At 40.0% G+C, this 13,551-nt stretch overlaps 1 protein-coding gene across 2 annotated transcripts in view; it reads left to right on the top strand.

Annotated features, from left to right (window-relative positions):
* The window catches only part of Uggt2 (UDP-glucose glycoprotein glucosyltransferase 2), a 123,073-nt gene that overhangs the window by 42,496 nt on the left and 67,026 nt on the right, over positions 1-13,551 (top strand). For both annotated transcript variants that reach the window (XM_021203351.2, XM_029541886.1), the window contains 6 exons: positions 525-660; positions 3,803-3,934; positions 8,514-8,678; positions 8,830-8,953; positions 9,035-9,133; positions 13,274-13,365. In XM_021203351.2, coding sequence (XP_021059010.1) covers positions 525-660; positions 3,803-3,934; positions 8,514-8,678; positions 8,830-8,953; positions 9,035-9,133; positions 13,274-13,365 — 748 coding nt within the window. The remainder of the gene's footprint in view (positions 1-524; positions 661-3,802; positions 3,935-8,513; positions 8,679-8,829; positions 8,954-9,034; positions 9,134-13,273; positions 13,366-13,551) is intronic.

Below are 13,551 nucleotides of genomic sequence, written 5' to 3'. Positions count from 1 at the left end.
CACAGCTGAGCAGTGCTCCCGCCCATCACAGCTGAGCAGTGCTCCCGCCCATCACAGCTGAGCAGTGCTCCCATGCATCTGTTTGCTTGCTGAGGAGATAGTATGATTACTCTGGAAATACCTTAGGGCCACTTGAGTGTGTTTGACAGTTTGCAGGACTCTCATAGCTATGAGTATTTAGGTGAATAGAGCTTATAATCAAATTTTCAGATAATATTCCCTTCTCCCATATCTAATACATTTATCTAATCTTGATGCTCCAGTGTGATATTTTAAGTAGTAATTTATTGTTATTCAAGAAATGGTTAGCCAGGCGTGGTGGTGCACACCGTTAATCCCAGCACTCAGGAGGCAGAGGCAGGCGAATTTCCGAGTTCAAGGCCAGCCTGGTCTACACAGGGCTACACAGAGAAACCCTGTCTCAAAAAAGCAAAAAACAAAAAAAAAAATAAAAATAAATAAAAATAAAAGTAAAAATAAGAAAGAAATGGTTGTGACATTGTTGATTAATCCTCTTTTTCCAGAATTGGTTTTGTGTTCATTCTTAATGTGGATAATGAAGTTGATGGAACAACAGATGCTGGAGTTGCTCTTTGGCGAGCTTTCAATTATATTGAAGAAAAATATGATGTATCAGAAGCATTTATTTCTATGACACATGTGAGTTTATGCACTGGATAAGGTTTTCAGAATAAATAATTTTCTTGTATCTCTATATTTATTATTGAATCATTTTAAATATATGAAAATGTTCCTGGAAGTTAGTACAGATAAATTTGATTCCTCAAATGGTCCAGTGAAGTATATACCATTATCCCAGTATTATAAGCAGGCAGCTGAGCCTCTCCCAAAGTATATCAATTTACTTAGGTTAATCTAACCTTGTAAGTATTTAACTTGTATATGTATGAACTAGAGAAAAACATAATAGAAAATGTTATTTTGAAGTGGTTTCCTGAGCCACACCTTGATGCAGTGCAATGTTCAACAACACTCAGAATCTGTTGTTCAAACTTCCTAATGCTGTCTGTGTCCTTTAGAGCACTTCCTCATGCTGTGGTGACCCCAACCATATAATTGTTTTGTTACTACTTCATGACTGTAATTTTGCTACTTCATGAAATGGAATATAAATATCTGATATTCAGGACATGTGATCTGTGACCTCCAGGTGGGTGGAAACCCACATATTGAGAATCACTGCTCTAAATGACCACGTATGTATAATACGTACTTCCTAGATAGTTTCAAAAGGTCAGATCAGTGAGTGACAGCAACCTGTGTGAAAAGAGATGAGACCGAGTCTGGAGAAGATAATGTGAAGAAAAGGCAGACATTTCTAAGAACATGGCTAAGGGAATCTAACAAATGAGTGCTTTGTGAGTAGAGTGTTAAATCCCTTAGTAAAGCCTGTAGACTGGCTCACATGCTGAGCTTTGCTTTTTTTGGTGCTTTGTATTAAAATTGTGTTATCCAAGAGTTTGTAGTAGCATACTGATCACCACTGAAGATAATTAAAAGGCAAGAGATCGACAAATATCCCAGTAGGGGACAGTTTCCTCTGAACACTACTGCTATGTAATATTATGTGTCAATAATACATCTGCCTCCATTTTACTAACTTATTGGTTTCTATAAGGGTTTATAGGAGACTTAGTTTCACTTAGACCTTTCATTAATATACATCTGTATTACTGTAAAAGTGTCCATATTGTATTAGAACCTGGAACAAGGGGCTGGAGAGATAGCACAGTGGTTAAGAACACTGGCTGCTCTACCGAGGACCCAGCACCCCACATGGCAGCTTATAACTTTCTGAACTCCGATTCAAGGAGACCTAGCATCCTAAGACCAACAGACATGCAGGCAAAATGCCAATGCACATAAGAAATAAATATAATTTTAAAATAAACCGAAACAAGATATACACTGAGTTTAGAAGTATATTGCAAAGAAAAGTCATGAATTGCTAAGAACCTCATTAAAAGAATCCATATCATTTAAAAAAATCACTGAGAAAGTGAGGACATTACCAATATTGAAGCTATATAATCATTCTATTAGAAATTAATGTGTCTGTCATAGTTTATACCTATCACTTGCACTTGAATTGTTTGCTATATATTGACTACCATATAATCAGAATAATGCTATAATTTCTTAGAAAACCACATTATACTTGAAACCAAGGCTTCATCACTAGATCTGCATCTAAATCATAAAACAGGATTAGTAACATCTTTTTAAATTATATTTTTATCTAAAATTATTTTTAAATTGAGTATATTATAATCATATTATTCTCCTCCCTCCAAGTCCTTCCAGATCCTCTCCCCTTCCAAACCCACCCAACTTTAAATTCTTTTTCAAATAAAAGCTCAACGATGACATTTTACTAAAGGAAGAGATGAGAATTGGAGATAGCTCAGTGGGTAAAGTGCTTGGTCACATGGAGGAGGGCCTGGATTCAGATCTTCCTCACCCACAACAAAGCTTTGTTTGCAGTGCTCACCCATAACCCCACTGCTGTGCTCACACTGCACCAAGAAGATCCCAGGGGTGCCTGGCTTGCTGTCTAGCCCAACAGTGAACTCTAGGTCCAATGTAGAGAAAGAGATGATGATATCCCAAGTCAGTCTCTGTCCTCCACATATGCACACACCAGAATCTCACTCACACAGACACATGCACACATGTGTATATGCCACAGAGACTCATGCACACACACACACACACACACACACACACACACACACACATACACATACACACACACACATTTGTATTTACCACACAGACACATCACACACATGTATATATCACACAGACACATGCATACATGTGTATATACCACACAGACACACAAGATATCCCAAGTTAGTCTCTGCCCTCTACATATGCACACACCAGAAGCTTACCCACACAGACACATGCCCACACATGTATATACCACACAGACATGCACACATGTGTATATACCACATAGACACATGCACACACATGTACATACCACACAGACCCATGTATGTATGTGTATACATCACACAGACATATGCATACACGTGTATATACCACATAGACACATGCACACATGATTGTACCACACAGACACATGCACACATGTGTATACATCACACAGACACATGCACACAAGTATATACCACATACCCTTTTTAGAAAGGAGAGATGAGAAAGAGTAGGAAGCATACAGATGTGCTTAGAACAGAGAGTGGGAGAAGATAAGAGGATATACAGCTGTGTGTTTGCTGAGTTAAACATGAAGCATTTTTAAAATGTTATTCTTAGAAATTTACAAGTACATTTTAACAAAGTTATTAAAATCAGTGTCTAATTTGACTAAAATGCAATTAACAGAAGTTGTTATCATTTTGAAAATTATACAACATTTTAACTATTTTCTAAATGTTCATGCCTAGTATAAGAGACCCCTTTACCTGTATATAATGTACATATTTAGTACCATTAGAATTAACAGGTCACAGAGACAGATAATTGTAGCTCAATTGATGGAATACTTGCCAGCCATACATGAACCCCTGAGATTACATACCTGTAATCCCAGCACTGGGACAATGAAAACAAAAGGCATTTGTTCAAGGTCATCCTTGGCTACACAGTGAACTTGAGACCAACCCTGGGGTACATGTGATCCTGCTTCAAAAGTGACAAACAGAAAGAACTTTAAAAAAATGTTCTTTGTTTTACAAATACAATTTGCAATTAGATTCTTAAAGAAATAAAATTAATTGCCATAAAAAGAAATATATCTCTGTTTCCACAGATGTATCAAGAAGTAAAGGGTCGTCGTATACTCACTGTGGATGAAGTGAAGAGTGTTCTTCAAAATAAATTTCCTCATGCCGACATTTTGGATATCTTAGGAATCCATTCCAAGTATGATGGAAGAAGAATGGTAAGAGTGGTTGTAGTATAAAGCAAAATACCAGGCACAAGAGCAACACTTCAGGGTCTGAGTACCCAGTAAATCTAAACTACAGGGCTCAAAGCTCCAGTATACAAAAGTGGTTACCAGAGGCTCTGGGAGGCAGGAGGACTGCGAAAGATTAGTGAAGACTCCAACATTCAGTTAGACCAGAAGTTTAAGAGATCTGTTAACTATTATACCAATATATTTCATATTTGAAATGCCTAATGAAGAAAGTTATAAGATCTCTCATCATAAAAATGTAATTGGAAGATAATTTCAGCTTTTCTAACCAGTATTTATATCTACTATGAGATGCCTGTGAACTTACAGACATGTGAAATGATATATTGAACATCACTGGCTTGTCTTTAGTAGCTAATATTTTGAAATATGTAGGTTGCTTAATTAGAGGTTGTAGATCAGGAGAAAAAGGAAGACCTGTATTGCCAGCAGGAAAATCTTTTAAAGAGCCAACACACATGCATTCAAGCCTGGGAGATGGCTCAGTGGGTAAAGTTCCTACCCTGAAAGTGAGAACCTGAGTTCAGATCCCCAGGTCCCATGTTCAAAAATTAAAACGTTGAGAATTGTGGCACGTGCTTAGAAGAGCAGCTTGCGTAAGGCTGATTGACCAACCAGGTCAGTCAAAGTAATGAGCTTCCAGTTCAGTGAGATGCACAGGCACATGCACAAACACAAAAGCACAGACACCAGTAAGAAGATGCAAAGAAGTAGGCATTCATCTGTCTAGAGGGTTTTCCATAATCATGAAGTCCAAAGCATCTAAAACTAAGCCCATCGTGTCTCTTGTTACCCCAAACCTATTGGATGACATGATCCTTCTTCATGTCTTACCATAAAGAGTAGATAGGGTCACTGTTCTTGCCAACCACCTTTGCTGAAAATAGGTAGGCATCTGTGATGGTTGGTATATGCTTGGCCTAGAGAGTAGCACTATTAGGAGGTTCGACTTTGTTGGAGTAGGCGTGGCACTGTGGGTGTGGGTTAAGACACTCACACTAGCTGCCTGGAAGCCAGTATTCTGCTAGCAGCCTTCAGATGAAGATGTAGAATCACCAAGCACCATGCTTGCCTGGATGCTATCATGCTCCCACCTTGATGATAATGGACTGAACCTCTGAACCTGTAAGCCAGCCCCAATTAAATGTTGTACTTTATAAGACTTGCCTTGGTCATGGTGTCTGTTCACAGCAGTAAAACCCTAGTTAAGACAGAAGTTGGTACCAGGACTGGGGTACTGCTGTTATAGGCCTGACCATGGTTTGTTAGGAAGACTTTGGATTTGGGAAGCCATGGAATGTTTTAAATGGGGATTAATGAGCCATGCTGGTAGGAATATGGAAGACTTCGTTGCTGTGAGTGATTTGAATTGTGCAGACCTGGCCCAAGAGGTTTCAATGGAGAAAAACTTAAGTATGTGGCCTAGAGACTGTTTTTGTGGTATTTTGGTAAAGAATCTGGCTACTTTTTTGCCATTGTTTTAAGAGTCTGCCTGAGGCTAAGGTGAAAAGAATCAGATTAATTGCATTGACAAAGGAAGTCTCAGAAATGCCCATCCTAGACTTTGTTCTCTGGTTAAGTCTCATGAAGAGCATTTTAAACAAGCATAGCAAGCTGAGAAAGGAAAAACATAAAATGTATGGTTCGAGTATTAAAGGGGCACCAGGAAGTGAAATGGAAGTGAATCCTATGTTCTAAGAGAACAGATTAAGTGATTTGGGGGACAAGATCCTACCCAGGATTTAGATGGTGGTACAAACGTTTAATCCCAGAAGACAAAGCCAAACAGATCTCTGAGTTCAAGGCCAGCCTGGGACAAAGTAGGTTCTAGGTGAAAAACAGCTTAAATCCAGGCATGGTGGTACACACCTTTAATCCCAGCATCACAGGAGACAGAGCCATGCAGATCTGAGTGCAAGATCCAGGACAGCCGAACATAGACATTGGAGGAGTTGGAAAAGAGGAAGCTAATAATAATGTCATAGAACAAGAGGGACATGTTCTAGCCACAGAAATCAGCAAAAGACCACAGCTTCTGTCATGTGGTTTTGGCTTTAGAGTGAAAAATAAAAGGGACTACTGGGACAATTGATGTTGGTTAGCTAGAGCTAAGAAATTAGTGGTGATTAAGAAGAGACCAGTGTCACTTAGGTGAAATCTTCTGGGAAGTGTTTTCTGAGAGCACAAAGAAGCTGTGTTCCAGAGATGGCCCAGGTTGTACCTCCTGCTGCAGCTAGACTTGGTAATGTGTAAGAGTCACCCAGGTGGTACTGATTTTGAAGGCATGAAGTGTTCGTGAAGAGCAGCTGAGACTTGGCACTGTGAAAGGCCAGGGAAGGCCATTGGAGAACGTGCAGCCTCAGTTGTAGTTGACTGCCCAGGACTGAAGGGGTCGTGGAAAGGATTTAAGGTGTGGCACCATGAAGAGAACTATTTGTGAAACCTAGTTGCAGTGAAAGACCCCAGTGTTTTGGAGGTGCCAGTACCATGGGATGATGACCAAGAACAGCAGCAGCAGTGGAGTGGACCAACCTGAGCTTAGAGTGCTACAGAGGGCAGAGCTGGAGAAGTGACCCCAGCCCTTTGGAGGAGCCCAGATCAAGTGTGGATCCCAGACACTGAAACAAGAAACTGTAACATTGAAGTTGCCTTGGAGACCCCAAGATGTTTGATATGCCAGAGCCATGGGATTTCTGCTGAGGAAAGCTGCTAACAGGGAGTGGAACCAGCCCAGGAGAAAGAAGTTTGTTGCAGTCAACAAAGATGAAAAAGGAGTTGGAGATCTGAGGACCACTTTTATATCAGACATGGAGATGCAGTTTGGAGTTTGTCCAGCTAGAGTCCTGTCTTGCTTTGGGGATTACAATTAAGTGATTGGATGAATCTCAGAAGAGACCTTGAACTTTGGACTGTTAACGTTGAAACTGCTGTAGACTATGGAAACTTTGGAAGTTGGACTAAATGTATTTTGCATCATGATATGTTTAGGTATGGCCCCTATGGACTCATGTGTTTGAACAAGAGTATGGGGGCCAGGGAGTGGAATATGATGGTTTGTATATGTTTGGCCCAGGGAGTAGCACTATTAGGAGGTGGTCTTGTTGGAATAAGAGTGTCACTGTGAGGGTGGACTTAAGAACCTCACCCTAGCTGCCTGGAAGTCAGTCTTCCACTAGCCGCCTTCGGATGAAGATGTAGAACTCTCAGCTCTGCCTGCACCATGCCTGCCTAGATACTGCCATGTTCCCATCTTGATAATAATGAACTGAACCTCTGAATCTCTAAGTCAGCCCCAATTAGATGTTGTCCTTTATACGACTTGGTACAAACATAATACAGTGCTGTGATGAAGCACTCAGACTTTTCGTCAGACAGATCTGGGTATAGGTGAAGTTCTATAAACTATGATAGCCATTTGACATTGGAAATGACCTACTCTGCATCTGCCCTGCCGTGTGTGACGTGGTGTAATAGTGCTACAGGTTGAACATCCCTACCCAATTTCCAAATGCTTCAGAGTCTAAAACTGTATGATCATGATTTAGTATTTAGATCCTGGATAAGAATTATGAAAGAGTCTGCCCATATTCCAAAATTTAAATACTTTTAATCCTATATCAGAAAAGGAGCACTTAATTTGCACAAAATTTCCTAGGCTACTTGTGAGAGTGTTGGTTCTAATAATAACCCTAACACTTAGTATCAAATGTCAGTGCATGACTTCTTCACAAGGTAGAGCCCACACCCTGCAGCCAGCCCCCTGTGGTCTGCCTTCTGACTGAGTCTCTCTGATGGCATGTCACATGTCACCTGTATTTGTTGCCATCATCACCTGAGCCGCCATGTTCTCCCTTCCCTTCCAGCTCTTGCCCTGCTCTCCCTTCCTTCGTGTGGACTGTTGTTCTCCACTTTGTCTCCCTGGAAAACTTTAATTCATCTTTTAAGGCTTTCAGTGCCACTGTCTGACAGGAGCCTTTACTTAACCCTTCCTCTTCTTGTTCAAACTTCTTAAATGATCCTTTTATGGACCCACTTGGAACATTGCTTTCATTTGTAAGTATTTAGTGGACTTCTTGAAGAACAACATTCAAGTTCTATTTTCAGTATGGATTGAGTCAAGAAGTGTTTATTGGATAAATTAATAGTATAGTTTGTAGTATAGATAATGTTTTAGTTTTAAGTAAGTGTTCTATTGAACATCAGGCAGCAGCAGTACCAATATGGCTTGCTTTTGTAAATAACTTTTGGGGCAACCAAAAAATGTCTTTATGAATTGTCTCTGAAACTCCTACCACTAACAGCAGAGCTCATTAGAGCACAAAGAGTTGACAAAGACTAAAATATTCATAAACTAACCCTTGACAGAAGACATGATCTGATTCTTGCTATTTGCAGATAAATAGATTTCATTTGCATGCACAGTATAATTAACAAAATGGACAACTTTCCCTGTGACTTAAAAATATGGCACTGTTTCTTCTTATCTTATGTTTCATTTTCAAATACTCATATTTTGTTTGACACTGGTATCTTTAATAAATAGGAAGGAGCAAGCTTTTATAAGATGACTGGCCTAGGTCCTTTGCCTCAAGCTCTTTATAACGGTGAACCCTTTGCCCTCAAAGAGATGAACACTGAAGAACTGAAAGGGGCTGTTCTGGAAAAAATGATGGACACATTTGTGTATCTACAAAGAGATGTTTTTATGGTAGGTGTACATTTATAAGAAATGACACAAATAATATAAGTATATTGAAATTTTTAATGGCATAAGTAGTATAAAATTTTTTACTGATACATTAATTTTATCAGATATATAGGTACATGAAATAATAGGTTAATTATAATTGTAATTTTAGGGCACAATAAGGGATGAAACCAGTGCAATTGATTTCCTGATGGATAAGAGCAATGTTGTATCCCGGTTAAATTCTTTGATTTTGCAGACTGAACCACAGTACCTTAACTTATTGTCTTCATCAGGTAAATAACTATTGTTATACTGTACTACAGTGCTTATTGTGAATATCGTAGTAATTTATTATGAAACATTTGTTGTTTCAGTAACTGCTGATATTGGAGATTTCTCTACTTTCTCTTTCTTGGATTCACAAGATAAGAGTGCTGTCATAGCAAAGCACATGCATTACGTAACTCAAGAAGGTAATGAGTATATGTTTCTGTTATTTATGTCTAAAGCAATAAACGCATAACTTTAGGAAGGTGCTTGTGTAACAAGTGCTACTATAATTCTATTTTTGACCAGGGACTTGGATTTCAATTTGGCAGTTTATAATTCACTACAATTTAACAGTTGTTGCAGGTGGGCACAGTTGTTCCTCTTAACCTCCATGGATATGCAGCCCGAGTTCATTTGTGGCCTTTTGCCTTTTTTAAAACATTTTTAATGCATTTTTGATAACTTTTGGTTAAAAGTCCATTTATTAGGTATTAGAATGATGACTGCAGTGTGTTTCTTGGGTTTGTTTGCTTGGAAACCCTTTCTCTGGCCCTTTACTCTGAGGTAGTGTCTGTCTTTGTTGCTGAAGTGTGTTTCTTGTATGCAGCAGAATGATGGGTCCTGTTTACATATCCAGTCTATTACCCTGTGTCACTTTAGTGGTGAATTGAGTCTATTGATATTGAGAGATATTAAAGACCAATGATTGTTAGCTCCTGTTATTTTGATATTGAAGGTGTTACTTTTGATTTTGCTGTGAGATGATTAATTTCTTGTGTTTTCTTGGGTGTATTTTGTGATTGAGTTTTCTTTCTAGTATCTTTGGTAGGGCTGGGTTAGTAGAAAGATACTGTTTGAATTTGGTTGTCATGGAATATTTTGGTTTCTCCATCTATGGTGATTGAGAACATAGTAGTCTGGGCTGACATCTGTGGTCTCTTGGGGTCTGTAAGCCATCTGTCCAGGATCTTCTGGCTTTAGGGTCTCTGTTGAGAAGTCAGCTATAATTCTGATAGGTCTGCCTTTATATGTTACTTGGCCTTTTCCCCTTGCAGATTTTAATATTCTTTCTTTGTTCTGTATATTTAGTGCTTTGATTATTGTGTGACAGGAGGATTTTCTTCTCTTATCCAATCTATTTGGTGTTCTATAGGCTTCTTGTACATTTATGGCCTTCTCTTTCTATAGATTGGGGAAGTTTTCATCTATGATGTTGTTGAAGATATTTTCTGGCTCTTTGAACAGGGAATCGTCACCCTCTTCTGATCCTTTTATTCTTAGGTTTTGTTTTTTCACAGTGTTCCATTTTTCCTAGATGTTTGATTTGGGGCTCTTTAGGCATTTTCTCTGATCATTTCTTTTACAGATTTTACAGAAATCTTCTGTGCCTGAAATTTTCTCCTGTATTCTGTTGGTGATGTTAGCGTCTGAGTTCCTGTTCCCTTTCCTAGTTTTTCCATCTCCAAAGTTACCTCCATTTATCTTTTCTTTATTGCTTCCATTTCCATTTTTAGATCTTGGATCATTTTATTAATTTCCTTTGCCTGTTTGGTTGTATTTTCCTGCATTTCTCTTTCAGGGCTCCTACCTATTTGCCTGCGTTTTCCTGTAGTTCTTTAAGGGAGTTATAATTTTCATCCTCTTTAAATGCCTCTGTCATCTTCACCAGATGGGATTTAAGGTCTTGCTCTTCAGGTGTGTTAGAATATCCAGGGCTTGCTGTAGTTGGAGAGCTGGGTTCTGATGGTACCATATTGTATTGGCTTCTGTTGATTATGTTCTTGCCCTAGCCTTTCAACATCTAATTGTCTCTGGCACTGGAGCAGGCCTCCGGGAAGGCAGGTGGAGCTGTGTCTCTCAGGCTTCCTGTATGTTTTCCTGTTAACGCTGTCCTCTTGGGATGCAGGCAGAGCTGTAGGACAGTGTGCCGTGCATGCTGCTCTGAACCTCTGCTGGTGTAGGCGCAACCAGAAGCCCACCCACCCACCCACCCACGTGGGGCAGAGCCCAGGGTTTCTCGGCTTGCTGAGGTTCCCTAGGTGGAGGGGTCTCACCTGTCCGAGTCAGGTTAGAGCCAGACTGCAGATGTATAATTTCTAAAAGTTCTGTAGATTGAATCTAAATTTCACCTGGATATTTCTGCATTACTTTCTAATAGATTGCAAAATTTTATGTTCAAAGGTGTTGTTCCTATAAGAAATCCAACATGTAATAAATAGTGTGTTCCCTCCTAGTGGTGGCAGGCCATGACCTCAAGTGTGTCAAGTAAAGGCAAAAGAGTCAAAGATCAGGTTAGGTTATATCTCAGAACGACCCTGGCTATTATACCAGCTTATCCTAAAGCATGTGATTGGATGAAATATCTCCCAACCTAAAGGAATATTAACTGAAAAATCTTATGTCTATATTTATCACGAAGAAGAAACATACAGTTTGGAGGATTTAACACTTGAAATCCTTTTCTGCTCAGGAGCTGTGGTGGTGACAGTAGGGCAGAAGCAGTTTTCCTAACTTCCTCCTTTAAAGAGAATGATATGGCCTTGCTGCTAACATTGGCTTCTTGTGGGTGCTAGAGATTAGGCTACTCGAAAGAGTCCAGGATACGTGGAGGAAGGGTCTTGAAGCTGTTAGTAAAATCAATGTCATCCTTTTATTACACTATTTTTTCTCATTTATAAAGCTACTTAACTATTAATATTGCTACAACAATAATAACTGTAGTTTCAAATATACTCAATTTTTATTACCTCAGGGTTTTTTGTTTGTTTTTTTTTTTTTTGTGATCATTATTTTGAATTAGTCACCTGGTCTGAAGGACCAGTTTTTCTGTGGGGTGTACTGGCAGCCCAAGAAGTATCATTTTGTGTGCTATATGTACTGATGCTGGATGGAATTATAATCATTTAACTATGACATCAGAATTGAAAATGGAGATTAGGTTCCTGGGCAACCCGGATCACAAAATGGCTCCCTCACCTGCTCAGGCAGTGAGAGCCTTCCTGGGTGGACGCCTCTCCTCTGGCGGGGAAGGTTCCCAGATGTAACCAGTACCCCCTGAGCTCGAGTCTCTAGCTTTATAGGTAGCAGAAGATGGCCTATTCGGCCATCATTGGGAAGAGAAGCCCCTTGGTCTTGCAAACTTTATATGCCCCAGCAGAGGGGAAGGCCAGGGCCAAGAAGTGGGAGTGGGTGGGTAGAGGAGCAGGGCGGGGGGGAGGAGGGGTCGGCACATTTCTGAACACGAACGGTTTAATGATGGAGCTTCCTTCCCAAATCAAGGTCCTCTTAGCAAACAAGATGAGGGCCCCCCCCCTGCCTCCCCCCACCAGCCANGGGTATAGGGAACTTTCGGGATAGCATTTGAAATGTAAATAAAGAAAATATCTAATAAAAAAAAAGAAAGAAAGAAAATGGAGATTAGGGAGAACTCAGTCCATCGTGTTGAAAAAGCAAGCACAGGGTCTTAGGTGTATCCCCAGAGACACTGCTGCGCCTCATCTTGTGGGAGAGGGGACAGGTAGACCCTGGCTCCCTGGCTAACCAGCCTCATCTAATTGGCGAGTTCTATGCCAGAACAAGAGTTTGGGCCTCAAAAAGAGACAGACTGCACCCGAGAAACACACGAGGCTGTCCACTGGCTGTTATACATGTGTGTGCGTGCACCCACATACATTAAAAATGCTTTCCTCCGCTGGGCTCCAGTTTTTCATTTTCTATAAACAGTTAATTACTATTGGTAGTAAACCTTAGTAGAGATTAAATAATGATAAACAGAAATTACTATCACTGTTATTTGTATTCACTAGAGATACATGGTAAACAATAAATATCATGGGGTCTACCCCCCCCAGGAAAAATATATATGGAAGGCAGTTTACAACATTGGGACCATGAAAGACATAGGGCAGTTTTCTCTCCTGGTGAAAATATCTCACAACTGTCGCAGATCCTCCTCCTCATCCTCCTCCTCATCCTCCTCTGCCACTGCCGCCTTCTCCTCCTCTTCTTCTTCCTCCTCTTCCTCCTCTTCTTCCCCCTAGCCCTCTTCCTCATCCTCTTCCTTCTCCTCCTCCTGCTCTTCCTCTTCCTCTTCCTCCTCCTCTTCCTCTTCTGCTGCTGCCACCTTTTTGCTGTGTTTCTGTATATGTATATGTGTATCTGCATTTATATGAGATGTATTTAATATTCTCAAACAGTAACAGACAGAGAAGGTGCATATAAAACACAGTTTTTAAAATATCTTTAAGGTGCTTATTTGGGGGGGGGGTTAACTGGAAATTTTCTTTTCCTTTTAGTTTGATTTTAGAAAAAAATAATTTTACTTGACTATTTGAAATTTTCAGATGCTGTAATATCTCCAGTCACTCTGTGGATTGTTGCTGATTTTGATGTGCCGTCTGGGAGGAAACTGCTTTTTAATGCATTGGAGCACATGGTAAGTCTGAACTCCTGAATCGAGGGTCACTGTTCAGTCCGTCAGGATATAGACTGAGGAGACGATGGCAGGAATTTGCACTGCATTTGAACTGCATTTATACCCAGGAGAAAAGCTGCTTGTCTCCAGTGAGCTGAGTCTGCACTGCACTAATAGCAGCCAGTGATGGCAGCTTTGTCATGTAGT

This window comes from Mus pahari, chromosome 8 (assembly GCF_900095145.1).
Source record: "Mus pahari chromosome 8, PAHARI_EIJ_v1.1, whole genome shotgun sequence".
In the NCBI taxonomy this organism is placed as follows: Eukaryota; Metazoa; Chordata; class Mammalia; order Rodentia; family Muridae; genus Mus; species Mus pahari.
This window is presented reverse-complemented; position numbering and strand designations above follow the sequence as displayed.